This window comes from Alligator mississippiensis, chromosome 1 (genome assembly GCF_030867095.1).
Source record: "Alligator mississippiensis isolate rAllMis1 chromosome 1, rAllMis1, whole genome shotgun sequence".
In the NCBI taxonomy this organism is placed as follows: Eukaryota; Metazoa; Chordata; order Crocodylia; family Alligatoridae; genus Alligator; species Alligator mississippiensis.
In genome coordinates, this window is record NC_081824.1 from 207,447,885 (window position 1) to 207,467,642 (window position 19,758).

General features: G+C 38.7%; 1 protein-coding gene across 9 annotated transcripts in view; it reads right to left on the reverse strand.

Annotated features, from left to right (window-relative positions):
- Positions 1-19,758, reverse strand: part of CCDC88A (coiled-coil domain containing 88A) — a 196,003-nt gene that overhangs the window by 78,031 nt on the left and 98,214 nt on the right. For all 9 annotated transcript variants that reach the window (XM_019500730.2, XM_019500729.2, XM_006274434.3 and 6 more), the window contains exons 9-12: positions 16,662-16,743; positions 10,769-10,927; positions 5,782-5,928; positions 3,741-3,885 (exon numbers count right to left, since the gene is read on the reverse strand). In XM_019500730.2, the coding sequence (XP_019356275.2) occupies positions 3,741-3,885; positions 5,782-5,928; positions 10,769-10,927; positions 16,662-16,743 (533 nt within the window). The remainder of the gene's footprint in view (positions 1-3,740; positions 3,886-5,781; positions 5,929-10,768; positions 10,928-16,661; positions 16,744-19,758) is intronic.

Sequence of the window (19,758 nt, forward strand, 5' to 3'; positions counted from 1 at the left end):
CCACAGACCTGATCTAGACCACAGGCCATCTGTTTGACACTCCTATATTAAAGAAAATGAAGACTCTTACTTTGCCCATTCAAGTGTGATGTTGGAAAAGCAACATTATGCACCCTAAACTAGCTTAAACTTACTTTCGACAGTTATAGATGTAAAATAAAATCAAGTTTGAAGTAAGAGATAACTGCTTCAGTGCACTCCCTTCTAACCTGCTTGGAGGAGTAAATGCTCCCAATTTATTAAAGTGGGTTTGTCTGATCAAAAGGGGCATTTATACACACACTTTTTTTCCCATGATGCGCTGGAGATCCACCACTTCGGAGCAGACGCGATTAATCGAGTTTGCTTCGCACATGAGCTGAGGCAAACTGCACTGTGCTGTGTGCGCACAAAAAATGCGAGCAGTGTGCTTTTGAACTAAAGCACCTCCAAGGTGTTTTAGTTCAAAAGCGCACCAGCACCATTTTCTCAGTGCTGACGTGCATTTCACTGCTTGTACAACAGCAAGCGTTGCAGCACAGAGTGCTTTCCAAAGTGCACAGAGCTGTGGTGCTTGAATGTGTAAAAATGCCCAAAGCTTCTACTTTCCCATATGAAATCTGAGACTACCCCAAAACATCTTCATTAAGCCTCCCAGAAGTCAGTCTATTAACATGAAAAGTTTAAGGCTTTTGTGGACACTCTCACATGGTCCCTGGGATAATTTAGTAGGTTGAAAGTAGGACTTTTGGTTTCAATAGGATGCTGGATGACAAGACCTGACACTTGGACTGGACTGTTAACAGTCTCCTGGCTTTGTCCTGACTTCTAAAAAGGCTTCTTGAATCAATGGAAGAGGAGGGGATAAAGGAAGCTCTTATTTTATTCACTTCAAAAGAAAAGGAGTCTGACAGTGATGGTCTGCCTTGTTTGTCCCTGGAACAAAAAGAGAGGGACAGGAGCCATTCTCCTTGTCCAGAAAGGGATGGTATTATCCCTATCCCATAGAAACATGGTTCCACTGGGGGAAAAAAACAAAAAAACCCAAACCAGTTCTGGAGTTTGTCATGGCTCCAATGTATCTCACATTTAAAGAGAATAAAAGAGAACTAGTTCTTTTTTCATACAAAGCTCCAAGGCTTGGGACAATGTGCCTATCTACATATAAATCAAAGTCTACAAATAGACAGGAATGGCTCAGATCCTGAGAAAGACGCTCTGTTTCCCCCCACAAATGGCAATTAAACATGCCGCTGGAAGGCAGTATCACAGACAGAAGGAGACATGTCTGAAGCTTACTTTTGGCTAACCAGATAGATAGCATCTGAAATCCAGAGGAAAGTGGACACTTTTTCTTTGTGGTCCCTCTGAGAAATGCTATGAAAGGTCAGTAGAATATTCCCTGTGAAGAAATGATGCAATACTGAAACCACATGAAAGTTTGTAATTCTCATAGTTTGTGGCCAAGGAATGACTTTACAAACCTGCAAGCCTAAGTAATTTGTCCCTTTATCCTTATTTGTGACTCACTGATTTTCAGGTTATGTGAATCAACCAATCTTTTTTTTAAAGCGCCAGACCTAATCATCCCATTGGATATGAGGAAAGATTTATAAATGCAAAAAGCAAAAGCCTATAATCTTTTCAAACCTTGAAGTAGAGTGTCCTGGGATTACAATATTACTGGTGTGGCATAGGGAAGACAAATAAAGCCAGTACCAAAGCCTTGGATGCTGAGGCAGTATGGTTCTAAGAGTCATGACCATTTCTTTTAATAGCTCTGTTCTGCTGAAGTTGGGAAGGTCCTTTCAATATAATTTCTTCACTACTTGTACATGAAGGATGCAAGTTTTTCCAAAAGAACAGAAAAACCCTGCAAAGGCAAGAATCCTGTTTGGGACTTCAAAGCGGTACGCAACAACTGTTAGAACTGGGTAACTGGCAGAATACCAGGGATTGCGGTGTCAGCAGTGGGATTTGCCTAAAATTCTTTTTGGCTTGTCTTCAGAATTGAAGCTACAGACACTGGAGCTTTTGCATTAGGCATCTCAGGACCTGGAATACAGAAACCAGCTTTTTAAGCATCAGCTGGTTTCAAAATAAGACACCAGAATCACATAAAGGATACTTAGACAATTTCAGAGTCGAGAAGTGCTGAAGCATTTACAAAAACCCAGTAGGTACTGAAGCCACTTCTAGACTTGAGAAAAGATTTTCAAACAATGAAATGCTAAGGCTTTCTCAACAGTCACAGATCCACTGAAGGATTTAAATTACTATCAGTTCTAATTCCTTTTCATTTCTAGTCCAACTGGCAGACGGTTCCAGTGCTGTTGAAGATGACTGCCCCCCCCCCCGAGTATAATTTACTTAGTTTACATACATACATTTGGGGTCAATATGCCACCTATTCTGGGTACAGTATCAGCTGAAAAAATAGTTCTCTTGAGCCTAGGTTCCTACAATCCTGGCAAAAGATTTGGTTGACCTGGAAAGATCTTGGGCAGTGTTTTTCAACCTGTGGTTTGCAGACCTCTGGAGGTCCCACAGACTGTGTCTAAAGGGGTGCAAAAGATGACCATGATCAATCAAAAGTATGTGAATACCCACACTTACAATTCAAAGGGGTCCACACTTCCATTTCAAATTTCCAAGGGGTCTGCACCTCTATTCAAAATTCTTAAGGGGTCCACAAATGAAAAAGGTTGAAAACCACTGATCTAGGGATTATGGTATTACATATACAAAGCAGAGTCAATAATGCCAAGTCCTAAGCACAAGCCTCAGTCAAGTGAGACAGACCAAAGGATCTCTGCACTGCTTTTGCTAGATATACATGTTGCCAAGATTATTCACTTGGATCTGAAGAATCTTGCCCAGCAAGAGGGGAATGTAAGAAGAATTTCCATTCCTGCAGGTGAATCTCTCAAGTTGATGCTGGTCTTTCACACCATTGGCTTTATCCAACTAAGTCTGAAGTGTTTCCACTTCCACATCAACAAAGTTAAAGAAGTCCTCTAGCCCTGCATATATAAGATGCCCATGATGCGGGCATCTTTCTTCTTTCTTAGGGAGGTGATTAACTTCAATCTAACTTCAACAAACAGACAAACAAAAATAGCCCTAAAAGAGCAGAAACAAAAACTGACAAGAGAAGCATCTAGGACACTTCATGTAACCTAATCTCATCTCTGAACATTAAAAGGGACCGAAGGGATTGTTAGAGTCACTTCCCCTGTCATTGCCACAGAACCCTACACACTATGAGAAAAAAGGGCAGCTTTTGGCCCCAACAAATACTGCTCCCTAGAAGACTGTAAGCCTCAAAGCAAAGGAATGTCAAGCATGGAAGTGAAAATATGCAGAGGCCACTCAAAGACCTATTAGCCATTAACATACAGGTATTTTAGCCAATGAACTAAGGGAAATAGGAATTTTGATAATCATTAATATATCACAATAAATCATATTTAAGAGTTTCATACAGCAAGTCTTTTAGTTATATGGTTATTGCTTACTAAATTAAAAATAGAGTCAAGACACATCAACTAAAAAGGATTTCCGGCGATGTTTTTGTTGGTAAGCATAATTATGTAAACATATATACTTTTTCAATGTTCATTTCACTGTACTATTTTGATACATTGGGTCGGAAGGGACCTGAGCAGATCATCAAGTCCGACCTCCAAATATACATATATTTTAGTTTTGCCATTTTCAATATTTTTGTTTAAACTGTCAGCAAGAATTGCTTTGTCTACCTTCAGTGAGCTCAGTAGTTCTATTCATCTGTTCAAGTTCCCAGCCAAGATGCAATGATTCATCCATGCTTTGTTTCTGAGCCATTTCTAGAGTCATATTTTCTTCCATGAGTTCCTCAATCTTCTTTCTGTCCATATCGCGCTCCTTAAGAATTATTCACATGAACATTTAAAAACATGTCTCAAAATGCACAAATACATTAAATTTAATAGCCTATAGTTTATAAAATACCATATTTTGTCACATACCACATGTGCACGCATGCGTGTGTGTGCATGCGCGTGCGTGTGTTAAATGGAAAACTGATTTTCTGCTGGGTTGGAATCACCCTGATTAGACTCCTGTTCTACAGTGAAGCAGCTGTGGTACTACTGTTCAGGCAGCTGAGGGAGTCAATTGATTTAATAGCTCATTGTTCTTCACTCTATAGGTATTAACAATCTGTCACTCCTTTTTAATGGTCCTGGTATTCCATTAATCAGACTAGCCTTTCTTAGGGCCATTTTGCTGTCTGCTAGTTGTTCTGGTTTATTTCAGAGTCTCTTTAGCTCTTTTCAAAATCACAGATCCATCCATGAAGAACAGTCTTTAGCAGCAGCTAGGAATTCATCTTTAGTTAAGCAGGAAAGGAGGCTGAGTCAGCTGCTACCTACAGACATTCTCTAATATGTTCTAATTAGAATGTGTCGGAACACCCTCAATTAATCAAGTTTGCTCTGCATTCTAATTAGAACACCTTAGCATCGCCTCAGCGTCATGTGTATAAAGCACCCTAAGTTTCAAAATGGCTGCAGAAGCCCTTTAACTAAACCTCGTTGAATGAGCTTTAGTTAAAGTACACTTTGTTGTGGACATTTTGTAATGCCGGGGGGGGGGGGGGGGGGGGTTGGATATGGATGGGGGGACGGACTTAGTACACATGATGTTGAGCCATTTTAATTAGAGTGGCTGTCCAGGAGCCACTCTAATTAAAAAGTGCCCCCCCCCCCCCCCCCCCCCCGAGCACAGGTATAAGCAGTCCTGAAGATTAGCCTGGGCCCCCACACTACTGCAACTAAAACATTGGAAAAAACTTTTTTCTTCATTCTGCCTTTCAAAAACAAGGTGTGTATTTTATTTGTTGCATGTGAGAAAATATATACAGCATGGAATAGTGTGGATTCTCTAAGTCTACTTTAAATTAAAGAGCCAAGAGACAACTGGTAAAAACCTTCCCTTACACAGAGCTACTCTACGGCAACATACCCTGCCCCACTTCAGAGTAAAGAGAAAGCACACGTTTCAGAGGCAGAGCATATACACATCAAGCAGCATGAGCAGAACTTGATTTTCACTCTTGTAAGGTAGGGCTGTGCCTATGCAGACATCTTTTATTGAGCTTGGGTAACCACAAATTAGAGTTTCATCTGGTCCTCTCCTTCATTCTATCTAAGCTCTGTCCAGTAATGAATCTCAGTACTATCACAATTAAAACTGAACTGTCTAAACATGCAAGATTAGAGCATACTAGAGGTAATATATAAAGAAATATTTTCATCAATAGTCATATTGGGGAAAAAGAAAAGAAAAAACAGAAGTTATACAAAACATAATTAGCAGTTCTAGAAACAATATTTCATTGTTTTGGATAAGAGGTGTTAAAAAAACCCAAAATATTCTCTGAGGAAAAATACTTTTGTGAAAAATAGTGTTCAAATTACAAATTTTGACCAATTTTATTTTAGATGGGTATTTAAAAAAAGAGACCAATTTATTTGTCATTCTTCTAGTGACTCTCTTTTCCTACTCCATAAATGCTACAGCTCATAAACAATGTATTATTAAAAGGCCTTCCCCTTTGGAGCATATGATTCCTTATGGAAAACAAAAGCCGTTACCGCAATAACATCAGTTTTGCTTTCCCTGAAAACTGTAAGCAAATCAGGTCATAAGTACTTTTCAACTGTGACTGGATTATTAAAAACCTAATACAAATTTGGAGCACATCAGTTGTGTTTTTCTTACAATTACAGGCATGCGTATAATTTTCTATTTACATACCATCTCCATGTCATGTAGTTTAGCTTTTAATTGTAGGTTCTCTTTTTCTAATTCATGTAATTTATCCGAACGGGCTCGGGTCCCCTCTAGTTGATCTTCCAACATTGCCTTTGTTTCCAGCAACACTTGATTGTCTTCTTTTAACTCCTTTAAAAATTAAACAATTTGATTACAGTTGATGTTCCACAAAACTAGTTTAAAAAACACATCAATGTAAATACACAAAATAATTTTATTTCTAAAAGGCTAGTTTGGCTTATAGAATTGTTATGAAGAACATACTCACAACTATATGCTACATAATCAAGTATATGATTGCTAAAAAGAACATACAAAATTTGAAAACTATGAATTCTTTGTGATGCAAGCAGGCTGCTGTATATATATGACATTTCAAGTAATTTTACTGTGAACATTTATTATCTATCATTAGTTAAAGGAAGAGAAATTCTCTCGACAATATTATGGATAACATACTAGTTAATTCTTATTTTAACTCTGATCATTCTAGGGTTTTGAAATTTGACCTGAGAAGACACAAACCTGATCAGTGTCCTGGCTTTATCAAACAGCTTGTTTTGGGTTTTTTTTTTATAAATAACATTAGCTTCATACCTGGAACAGGACACTCTTCTAGTTAATGAGCTAGGAGGTCTATCAATTACTCTTACAGCTTAGATTGTTCCGTAATGCTCCCCTGTTACCCAAGAAGCATAAATGACAACAGAGTAGCCTGGAAGGCAGGCCTGGTAGAGTACTGTATCAGCAGATCTCCACTCTCCACAGAGGGAGAAAGGAATATGCAGAAGTCCCAGTAGCAGTACATTCAAAATAAAGAAGAAATAGGTGGTCCTTGACTCCAGGCCTCTGTTTTGTTCCAAAGGATCTCACAAGTTCTGCTGCTTTGAGATAAACTGTTAATGATGACAACAAGTCTGGATTTTGACAAAAATTAAGTCACTCTGCCCTAAGCAACCAGTGTTAACTGAGCAACACATGCAAAATGGTATCAGAATTTCAAAGTACTTGTGCAAAGCTATACCAACTACCTCACTGCCCAATAAAAACACTTCTCTCCCTTGCTTTTATACCCTCGTTTAAAAAAAATAACATCAAGTAGATCCTGTGGATATCTGAGTTGTAGGAACTGGAAAGCAAAGCATCATACAGCAATTTCCAATTGATCAAAATTATAATACACAAAAACTTATTTTATACTCATGCCTCTGCTTGGTATCAAGAATGCAAGAAGCAGGCTTAAAAGGGTGTCATATGCCAGAGTTCCCAAAGCCATTATTTGATGCACATATAGTGTCATGGTTGTCCCAGGACCTTTATAAATAAGTGAATCCAGCCGCAGTTGTGGGAAAGAGTGCTGCCAGACGGGCAGGCAAAGACTATATTGAAAACACGAAGTAAAACTCTACATGTCAATTCAACCAAAAGTAACTTAAGATTCACACATGTAGATTCACCACATTCACATATCTCAAACATGGCATTAGTATTTATAACTTTTAATGGCATCTAATAAAAATAATGAAGAATGTATTACAGCAACTGGAGGTTTTACCCATGGAACATATGCACATCTTTTTCACTCTGCAGCCTCCAGGCAGCAGCACCATATGAAAATGAAATCACTGAATGACCAGAAATATTTACTCCTGTACCTCACTGCACAAATGTTAAAGATTAATTTTTTATAAATATTTTATGTGGCATAATGACTAACTTGTCTCTATTTAGGCATACATGGATATCCAAAATTAGCTTGCAACCTATACATAAATTTATAAAAACATGTAAACAAAAAGGGGTTTTATGGCATTCTGTGGAAATAAAAATTCCACCTACTTAGTTATCTGTTCAGTTTTTGTTATTTTTAAGTCCCTCCTTCATCAAGTTTTTCCCCATATGCTACCAATCCCTGTTTCTCCAGCAGCACATATAAGTAGTTCATGAAATAATTCATATACTATGGGTGAAATTCACCCCTTCCAGATGGTACACATATGAGGACCCTGTTCTGCCCTCATGGAAAGAGGAAATGGAACATGGAAAATGTCTGGTGTATTTGAAATTTACTTTCTTGTCCAGTTTCTTCAAACTGCTGCTTTATCTAGATACGGTGTTTTGCTAAAATAAGTTCACCTGCTATTTCTAAAACTAACTGTGTTATCAGCGTGCTAATTCTGTCTCTAATGGAGCTCAGAAATAGATCCACAACTCCATGATTACCTGAAAAGCTAATTAGCTTGTGATTCTTCTATTTTTATTGTATGATTTAAACTCTTAATTCTCATTTTTAATTGGAAAAAGATTATTTGCTTGTCATTTAATCTGAATATTTTTAGGAAAAACAGCTCGTTAATATTTCGCCACCTAATATTAAACATTATATGGCTGTTTCATTATTGTAAGTGCATCTGCAACACTTACATTTTACACTTCTCAAGAGCAGTTACTCCAAAGTTTTAGAAATGTACATTTTTTCTTTTACATTTGAACCCAGCTAAATCTCACTTTATTCACACTTCACACTTAGAAGTGAGCAAAGTATTCCAACTTCTCAAAAAAAAATTAATAGCAGAATATGGTATTGAGATCTCAAATTACTAAGATTTCTTCACATTTACAAAACAAATTATGGAGACTTGCAAGCATACTATGAAGCATTAACATTAAGGCTAAGTCACTGAAACAAAAATCTACAATTTAAAATTAATTAAATAAATGTGTTTGCCCCAAAGATTTCAACTTTTGTGCTGACAATATATCCAACCTTCCCACTTCCTTGACCCTATTTCTTTATTTTACCTTTAATCGCAAATCAGATTTCTTCATTATGAACTGGTAAACCCAAGACCAAGTGTACTGACCTACAACCACACTCATCAATGATGCAAGTGAACACCTTCCAGAATACAAATTAAAACTGTGACTAACATAATTACTCTCTATTCTGTCTCAAGGGAAAGACTGCCTCTACATGCTATTTTTAAATCATCGTCATCACCACCACCACCACCACAGTAAAAATAATTCTGAAACTGAAGAATGGTGTTACTGAAGACATTTGAGTACACAAGGTTTGGTAAGCCACCTGGTGCTCTGGGCCTAGAACATTTACCAACTTAAAAATGAGATCACAGATTTTAAACGCATGGCTTCCATAAGCTATAAGAACAATGGGGTAATATGGCTGGTGCTACTAATGGTCTTAGCTACTGTGCTTTTTTCCACTGCTGCTTTCTTCAGGCTAACACTTTTATTCTCAGGTAGAAGTAGTGTTATTATCAAAATGAGACAATGACAAAGGTATGTACTACCAGAGCCAATTCATCACCTATAAAAAGATAAAATAAAGGGATGAAGTCTCCTAACCATCTGAAAGCAGAAAACATGTTACATAGGACAATGCTATGCAAGGTATCAGCACCAGCAAGAAGCTTAAAACAGCTCCTGAATAGGACAACTTTGATAATCAGGGGGTACATAGGATAAGGATAACAACAAAATCTAAAGGTTAATGTCCACATGAGCATATATGGTTTACAAGGGTTTAAATTCTAATTACCTCTTCCTTACCCATGCACAGACATCAGCTAAACAGTGGGTTATCCAGATACCCCTAATTTTATTCTACAATATGTCAAACTACATATCCTCTCTCACAGGGGATATAAAAAAAGCATTGAACAAGACTGGGAAGAGTACCGAGGCCTTTATAACTCCACAATCAAGGGGTGCGTGAAAACAGAATTTAAATTTTCAGGCATCACTTTTAGTAAGTTTTTTTTTTTCTTATCTTATTGATTTCCTTGATTTTCTTTTAAAAGAAAGAGTAAGAATCCCAGACTAATTTTCTCTTTGCGATATATTATTTTACATTCCTCTGTTACACTGCATCTCACTTAATCTTTCTTTATATTAAATATTTATATATTTCCAATGTTTATGCATATAGAAGGGTTTATATCCTTCTAATAATTGTTAGTATGTCTATAAAACCGTTTCAATTTTTGTAATATCATTTTTCAAGGTGGGTAGCCAGATTGAATGTGGTATTTAAAGTGAAAACATCCAATCAAATTATAATGTTATAACATTTTATTTATAACTTAGGTTTATATACTCTAACACTATTCATTTTTTGCCTGGATGTCAGGACTTTATTGAATGTCACAGTGACACTTAAATTTAAGCAATATAGGTCCAATAATCCCTTTTAATAAGCATTTGTTGGATTTCATCTGTCAATTTCCTGCCTGTTTTCAAGTTTTGTTAATCCTTCTGAAGTTTCCTACAGACCTCTTATTTTTTACTACCTTAATAATCATTTCATCTGCAAATTTCACCACATCACTTCATTCACTCAGCCATTTTACAGATAATATTGCTGGCCCAGAAAAGAACTCAGACTTCAAAATTTTATTCTTAAAGTTTTTTCCTCCCACAATGTCTAGGTTCTGTTCCTAGGTAAGAACTTCAACTGCCTCTTCTCTTTTATCTCTTTGGTTTTTCTGAAATATCTTAGGAACAAATGCCATCCTACTTCTATTTTATCATCCCACTTTCCTTATTCAGTTGACTTCTAAAAAACTACCTTCCATCATATTGTCCGCAAAAAGTGACTGATTAAATATAAGTTGCAAACAAGCTCCCTCCTTTAGGTTTGCCATATTAAGTATGTCTTTTAGATCTCAATCCCAACTGAGCCTGCACAGGAGGGCCTTTCTACCCATGGAGAGTTTTGCTGACTTCATATAAAGCTCAAAGGGAGTAAATGCTTGAACTTCTCCCCTTGAAAAATGTAATTTATCATAAAAGACTGATTGACATATATTCAAGTGCAAGAATCTATCAAACTGTTTTCATCTTCATTTTTTTCAAAGTTGTCAAAATAAGACAGAAAAAGCAACATCAGTGAGGAAATCTCTTTAAAAAATACTTAATGTGGTTAGTTTAGATTAAACATATATACCTCAACTCTAGCCTTGTAAAATTTGATATCATGCAGCCTCTCTTTATATCTGCTGACTTCACTTTCAAGCTTGTCAACTCGAATTGCCTTCTCACGAAGAGCATCTAACTCATCTCGGTATACCCTTGCAGAGCGAGCATCCGAAAGCAAACTCATATTCTAGAAAACAAAAAATAGGTATGTTAGGTAATATACAAAATAATACCCTGCTTCTAATTAAAAAATTTAAAACTTAACTATACATAAAAATAGTCTTTGTAAAAAAAAGTCACTATTTTATTAATGGGAACAACAGAACAATATGGATGCTTCCACAGGAAAAACAGAATTTCTTTATACTTTCATATATGTATATATATACAAACACACTAGCATCATAAGTTTCCAACTGAAATTTTATTCAGACATAGTTAAAGGGTCTTGATTCCTTTCCTTTTTTAAGTCAAAGGTAGAATTGCCATCTGTAAAGAAAAACAGCATAAATAGGCCCTCTGTATCAACTAAAATCAGATAAAACCTTTTATACACACTTGAAATTAAAATCAGATTAGACAAATGGTTCAGTCAGACTGAAAGCATTTAAAATTAGTTACTCTGGGAAGTATTAACAAATATTTAAAAGGTAAGCAAAACAAAAATTAGGACTAATGTCACCAATAACACGTTGGTTCTTTCTTATCAGCCTTTGGAAAGGCAAGCATTTTATGGCTTTGATTGCTGTTAATTATATTTTTAAAACACCTGTCAATTTGCATTGACACTCATAACATTTAATTAACCTCAAAATTGTTTTTTTTTAATGTAATCACATGAAAAATTGAAAAACTAAAATGATTAAGTACTTCCTTCAGTTAAAGAAGAAAGTATTCACTACATTCACAACCTTTCTATATTTCCTTATACCAGTGGTTTTCAACCACTCCTGCAAAAATTTTCAAAATTTAGCAGCATTTAATTAAAAAAAACTAATTTAGATATATTATATGTATTAAAATATACATATTATAATTCTATTATTCATTAATATGTTAGCAACTGATTTGAATAGGTCATTAGAATTACTCTATATTCACCCCGCTGCCACCGCCACTTCAGCAAGTTGAACTACACCGCACGCATCCTGCACACCTTCTGCAGAGCCAGATCAGGAAACAGCTTCAGCACGTGTGCATGCTCTTGCCTCAGCTCTTCCTGGTCTGGCCCTGCACAGTGTCTCCCAGAAACAGAGGCACACAGGACAGATGGAACTGTCTAATGTGCCTGTTTTCAGGACACATTGGACACAAACTGACAAAGCAGCTGCAGCATAATGCAGGCAGGCATACTGTTTATGCTACAGCTCTTTCTGGTTTGTCTCCAACATGTCTCATGAAAATGGAGGTGCATGACACAGTTCTACCTGATCCAGGGGCATTTATCTCCAGGCTGCCACTGCCATGGGGTTAAATTGTCCCACACCTCCATTTTCAGGAGGCACATTGGAGCCAAACTGGGAAGAGTTGCACCAGAAAGGCATGCCTGCATTACATGCATCTTTCTGCTATTGCCTCTTCCCATTTTGGCTCCAATGTGCCTCCTGAAAACACAGGTGTGTGGGGCAATTTCATCCCACAGCACTGGCAGCATAAGCATAATGAAGAGACAGATATAGTTCTGCCTGGAAACAGCACCTCCTGAATATTTGAAAAGCAGCCTCTCCAGTTGATGAACATGGTGTCTTAAGGGAGTCCTGTCCACGTATTCTCCTTGAGAAAGACTGGATTGATACGGCTCCAGAAAACAATTTCTGATTATATATATTTGTGGCCTCTGTCAAAGGAAGTAGAGGTGGATTTTCTAAGAGGAAGTGACAAAGGCATCCAATTGCCTTCTGCATAATAGGCTGCAACAACGGGTGCTTTACTGAAATATTTTTCAACTGCTGATTTTATAAGATAGTGTGTTGGATAGGATCAACAATGTTTAAGGACCTTGGGACAGCACCACCAATAATGGTGGTACAAATGTTCAGGGAGCTTGTGGACAGTTTAGGACAGGGGTGGGCAAAATCTGGCGCACGGGCCAGATCTGGCCCATGGGGCCCCTCAAAAATTTAAAAAATGTTTATCTGCTCCTGGCTGCCTGTCAAGGATGACAGGAGCAAGGGGCTGTAGGACCCAGGGGCAGCCTCAGCAGGAATGCAGCAGCCCAGCCCTGCCCCACCCCACCCCACCCCCAGCCATTTCCCTACCCCAGCACTACTCTGGCGCCACCTGGCTCCCAGCTGCATCACTGGACCACGCAGCACGCGGCTGCGCTGGTACCCCAGGGGTGATGAGTGTGTATGTGTGTGTGTGTGTGTGTAGGGAGGAACTGTGTGTGTCTGTGTTCATAGAGCGAGTGCCATACACACACCCCTCCATACACCCACCCTTCGCACATGCACCCAGACCCCCACCCCCACCCGTCACACATCCCAGCTACCCTCCCCCCCACACAAACCCCCACAAACCCCATACCCACCCACACCCCACATATCCACACACACCCATATACTCCCTCACCCCACGCCCCTACACCTATCCACAACCCACAGACACACCCACAGTCAGGCTATGCAAAACAGCTGTGTTTTGAGTCGGTTTCGGATTTGGCCGTTTCGAAGGACAGTGATTCATTTCGGTGTTTCAGATCACTGTCCTGTTTCATTTCAGCCGAACCTCCACCGAATCTGTTTTAAATGGGCTGCAAGCTTCTCATAGCCCTACTGCCTAGCTGGGTGGGGCTTGGGGCCCCAGCGGAAAGCAGGACAGGGCTGTGACTGGCTTGTCTGGGGGAGGGCCGATGCCCTCTAGCAGGCGAGATGACTCCCCACGCGGAACTGTGATCTCCGTCACACCAGGTTGTAGGGCAGGGAAGAAGTGCGGAGCAGCTTCTCTGTCCACAGAGCTAGTTACCTCACCATAGAAGGCAATCAGGTTGGGTCAGGCATGACTTGCACTTGGTGAGTCCATGCTGACTGTTCTTAATCACCTTCTCCTCCAAGTGCTCAAAAATTGATTCTTTGGAGGACCTGCTCCATAATTTTTCTGGGAACTGACGTGAAGCTGATTGGTCTGTAGTTCCCTGGATCCTCCTTCTTCTCTTTCTTAAAGATGGGCACTGCATTTGCCCTTTTCCAATCATCTGGGACCTCCCCCAATCAGGTAGTACCTTTGCTTCTCCCAACTTTTTACCCTGCAGCCCCTTCCCCATCTCCTTACTGTCAGACTCTGCTCTCCCTGAGCACATGGACGTGGGGAGAAAATTTGAAAATAACCTTGAAATGAAATATGGCTGTAATAATTTACATATAGTATCAATGCACTTAGTTCATCCAGAATTGATGCATGCTACTTTAATTTATTTTTTTTAAAATTTATTCAAGTTTCAGCACAGGTACTCTATGAACACACTTTTGAGCAACACTTTGATACCTACTTATATGTAGTACAGGTTTTTTTGTTTGTTTCAAGAGCCTAATCAGATCCAAATTCTATTGGGCAAAACCCAATAGTCATGTTCCAAATTTTGAGTGAGCAGAGGTAAATCATTCAAGTCTGTGTGGCTCTACCACTGGGCAAGCATCCTCCTGTTCAGACCCATCTGTCCAGGGCTTCACATACTCCCCAGAGCAGTGGCAGGCATCTTACATGAAAGCCCAGGGCCCAGAGACACTGAGGTTTGGATGCCTCCTAGCCTCACCTGCTCCTAGCCAAAAGGCCAGGGAGCAAGCTAGGGGGAAAAGCAAAAAAGCAGTCTCCCATTGCCACAAAATTATGCAGTCAAGTTTCCTGCATTTAGGGAAACTCTCAGGGGTCAGCCTGCCTGGATGCAAAGGACAGGCCTCACCCTGGAAAAATTACCTTGCTCCAAAGGCAAAGGCTTGAGATTTACCACATAGTTCACTGGGTTGGCCCCCACCAGAGTCAAGAGCATTTCAAGACATGGCTCAGCACTGCTCAGTATATGTGTGTACTCCAGATACCCCCCACAAAGGACCCATGTGCTAATTAGCCCCCACTCGTGACTGGAACCAAGTGTTCTTGTTATGAGTCCTAGGATGCTTCAAAAATGTACATGCAGACGAGGCACAGGGCAACCTAGTCTGGCTTCACCTCATGGAGGGCAGGGCCATACTAATCACATGCAACAGGCTGAGGGAGTGACAGAAGGATTCTGGGTGAACTATTTGGGGCTCTGTTTTATGATGTCTGCCAAGCATTTAAGGCTGGTGAAGAAACAGGAATCATTGGAAATCGGTAAGAAAAGAGCAGCTCCAATGTTGGAGTGAAGAGGAAGTCAAAATATATGCAATGTTGTGGCTAATCATGACTTAAGAAGAGTTGATGGTGAGGAGAACTGTGCTTAAAAGGCACTACCATATGTCTTATTCAGATAGACTGCACTACCCTATCCTTGTGGTAGGGTCCCATCAGTATCTCAGCCCTTTTGACTAAGGTCAAATGTAGCACCAGGTTTAGCTGGCTTCATGTTTCACGTGCAGCTTAGTTGCATTTCCACCCCTATCCCTGTCCTCCACTATGCAGCCCCCTGATCAGGTCTTTCTGTATGTCCCTGTGCTTTGAACTTTGTCATCTGAACTTTTACATTTTTGGCACCAAGGGGGGGGGAGGGGTGTGGGAGAAGTGTCAGGGCTAGCTCTGGCCCACCTGGTTGGTGCCAGCCTGGCAGCACCTCCAGGCCCAGTGCCAGCAACCTGCACAGGGAATATCATTCTCACCCTGCCCCTTTTTTTAAGCACCATACAAAAATAAAAAGGTTCCCATCAGCATGTCTGTCCAATGTGGGCCATATGTTTTATAGTTATTTTCAGTGTTGGCTGAATGTATACAGCTTCACAGTTGGTTTCCATTGCTGAATACATGCTGCTTTTGGTAGCAATTTAATGACAGACTATCTATTTTGTGAGACTTCCCTGTATGAAATTTTAAGACAAGGGGCTTTCCCCCCCATGCCGATAGGGGGGGAAAAACCTTGTCTTGTATTCATGTAACTCAGGGGTTCTCAAACTGTGATACTGTAACCCCGAGGGCTGGATGGCAGCGGCAGGAGATGGGAAGCTCGCACGCAGCAGCTGCCACCATCATCCATGCCGCTGCCACACACCACTGCTGCACATACTCTGTGGGAAGTTTGTGGCCCCCTTTTAAGTTGCTTGTGACCCCCCGGGAGGCCATGACTCACAGTTTGAGAACCCCTGATGTAACTAATAAGCTATGTTTCCCCATCCCATTTCCAACATATTGAACAATATAAATCTGTATCTGAAAGATTTCTGTTGAGTTTCCCCTGGTATCTACATTAATTTTACAAACTATTATTAATCTCTAGCTGTCTCCTAAGGCAGAACTATGCTGGCATTTTGTCAACAGAATCCAAAAGTTACCCCTCACCAACAAAGATCTGCGTTTGTACCTCTCCCCTCTCACTCTACCACCACAACAGAAAAAAGAAATGTCTTCCATCTACTGTGGTGAACTATGAATGCCCAGAAACACTTTTATATACAGTCATCCTGAAGAATAACTGAAGTTATATAAAAAGTGAAGGTTAACAGAGTTCCTCAAGATGACCTCTATAAATACCCATTCAAGGAAAATGTCAGAGAAAGATATAGTTTGGGACAGGAATATACAGCAAAGTGAGAAAAGAGAATTTGTCTAATTAAGTGGATTAAACTCACTGGATCAATTAATAAAAATTCAAGTTATACAAGTTCACAGTTACAAGTGTGCAATTAAACAAAGAACAATATAAAAATTGTATAAAATGAAAAAGAAAACTAATACTATTATTGTGGTGGTAAATTTCTTATAAACTGCCTTTAGAGAATAGCTCCCAAGATGCATACCTCCTGCTGTAATCTCTTTAGTTCAACTTCCATCTGTTCAAGTTCTTGTTTACAGTCCAGCAACTGCTCAGTCTTTTCCTCACTTGAAAATACAAAATAATATTATTAAAGTAATATAATCCCACATAACTGAATCATTATTTTCTTTGCTAATATTTATATTATTTTGTCTTTATTTAATCCATAACCATGTTGTGTAGGAACCATAGATGAAAATCTATAATATTTTAATGAATGTGTTATACAGAAAAATATTTGAATATTATTGCAACATTTAGAAATATCTAAATAATATTTGTGGATATCTGTGGTATATTGGACTTAATATTGTCAATATGTATCAGAACTGTATGAGCAGAAAACAACAGGTATATTATAATTATGACAAAAACAAGCATTCCACACCCAGGAAAATAAATAAGTTAAACCTAAAAGAAATCCAAACAAATTAAGATAAGGAAATACACAATTAGCCATTCATATGGTCTGAATATTATCTTCTTTTAGCAACATCATGCAATAACCTTAAATTTCTGATTGATGAATATCTGTAAGTGGTCCCAATTAGATGGGTGTGTTTTTGGAAAAAAATAATCATTTCTTTCAGTCAGCTAAGTTTAGTTGAGTGCCTCTACCTAGAATAACAGGATACAGCTTAGCAACTTTTTTTTTCCAAATGTAACCTAATGACTTTAAAACTAGGAAAATACCCTGCTTCTCCATAACTAAATATATCACTTGAAAGTTAAAAAAATGTTTCCATTTGAACTCATACATTCTTATATCTTCCTGTATTACTGAATACGCTAAGATTTTAAATGTCTAATGAAAGAAGACAGAAACATAAGAAGGGGTAGATTACAAGAGAATTTACGATAGTGAGTTACCGTGGAGCATCAGTTAAAAAAAAATTAAAATAACAGTCTAAAAAGAAAAACCAAAATAAACATTTGCTTAAAATAAACAACTAGAATAGCATTGTTCTTTTATAAAGGCTCCTGTCTTAAAATAAATTCCAGCTGGATAGGTCCTGTACCAGGGCAGAGTTCCTTAAATCAGTGGGGCTCCACGTGTGCTCAGGGGCCAATCTTTCACTGCTCTATCAGGACTCATAAGAACAGCCAAAGACATACCCATGTACAGACTTCCAGAATCCACATAGAGGGTGTCTACACGTTGCCATACTGCAACAGTGTGCTGCTATGGTGATGTAACTGGTGATCATGTGTAGACCCATGTGACTAGAAGGATGATGTATAGATGTGCCCATAGAGAATTAATGAAAACTCCAGAGTAACATCATCAGAATAGATAACTATGGTCCCCCTCTCTTACAGCTCACTAATATTTTAATAAAGAAGATTATCTTTTAAAATAAAAACCTGTAGCTTGATTTTAGTAGAACAAACTAGGCTTGCAACTGTTATGAATAGAATAGAGTCCTTTCCAAAACAAATTTACAGCTGATGTTGTATTACATTCTGCAATTCCTTGTGCATCATGTAGAAAATACATCTCATGAGCAAAATATTATGTACTTTTTTATTAAGAAACTTCACTATTGCAGCACATTAAGAAAAGAAAGTCCTCCACCAAAAATAGGTTATATTTTTCATAACAATTTATTTTGGCTCAAGATATTAATTTATTTGTACGTTCATAATTTAAAACGAAAAATGCTACATAGTATATGGTACCAAGTGTTATGCATGGTTTAATCATTTAAAGTGGTCTAGAATTTTAAATATATTTCTTTGCCTCGGGGAAATTTATTTACAAATTAAATTCAAATACAGTGCAAAATGTTCAATGTTCAGAGCCATCACTGTGGTCTTAATTGCATGCTTCAGCTACAGACTAGAGAGGATTGTACTAAATTATACAGAACACTGCAGTGTTCACTGTTTAGGCTATCTATTATCTGTCAATCAAACTAATAACAGCAATTTTTTCACTAATTTTCCTGCTGCAGCTGTTTATAGAATATCCTGGGCGGGCTCATTTCAAAAGACACATAATAATACAGACATCAGAAAATGAGAGCCATATCTTTTTATTCTAATCTTCATGAAGACCAAAATGTAGTGGGGGAGGGAGTTTGCTGAATGAATCAACCAGATACTTAGCATAGTCAATTTTAGATGATCTGGTCTACTGAGTTCTATAAAAGCAGATGAGTGATCTAATAAATGTGGTTTATTCAACTCTAAATGTTATCTGTTTTCTCTCTCCAGCAGACACATTGGGATAAACTCTTAGGTACACTTTCTACAATACAAGTTGTTTAGTGTACACAGAGAAATTGTATCCCTTTAAATTACACATAACTAATCTTCGGCTGCATATATTTCATCCTAACAGGTTTAATCCTAACATGTACATGATTTATCTGAAAGAAATAAATGGAGAAAGTGTGGTTAGGGGCAGGCGGTAGTTTTAACTCTGCCCTCAAACTAGATTCTCTATTTGCTTCTTTCTGAATAATTGCGCACATACACAGTTGTTTTTAAACTTTCTTCTAAATAAATGCTCCTGCCACTTAGCTCAAAACATGCTTCCTTATATAGCCAGGCTCACAACCATGCTTCAAGTGGAACAGGAGTTTCAGTGGGGCTTAAGGTTTAAACTTCTCTTTGTGGGCTGCAAGAGATGGAAACTATTACAAAGATAGAAGAAGAACAAGCAAGTGTAGGAGAATGAGTGACTCAACATGGGGGACCGTGTGGAAATTATAATGGCAAGTGTTTTCCACCTATCCTTCCTGACTTGCCTGTAACACCAAATTCTGTTTTGTCCTACTGCCTCAGGCCATTAACATGAATGATAAATTTCCACTTCTAGAAATGTTTCAGAGAGAGTCATTCAGCTTGCTATTACCCCCTCATCCTTTGAGCCTTCCCAAAACTTTAGTGATCCTAGTCTGGGGAAGGTACTCTGGTCTGAGGAAGCACTGGGAGCATTGCCCCACTGCCTCAGGGAGGTCTTTCCTGGCCCAGTGGGCCGAGTGTTGCCCACTTGGGTCGCATACACAGCATTTAACTAGAAGACATGGGAACTGGGGTGGGGGGAATCTCCCCAAGCCCACTTCTCACCCTGT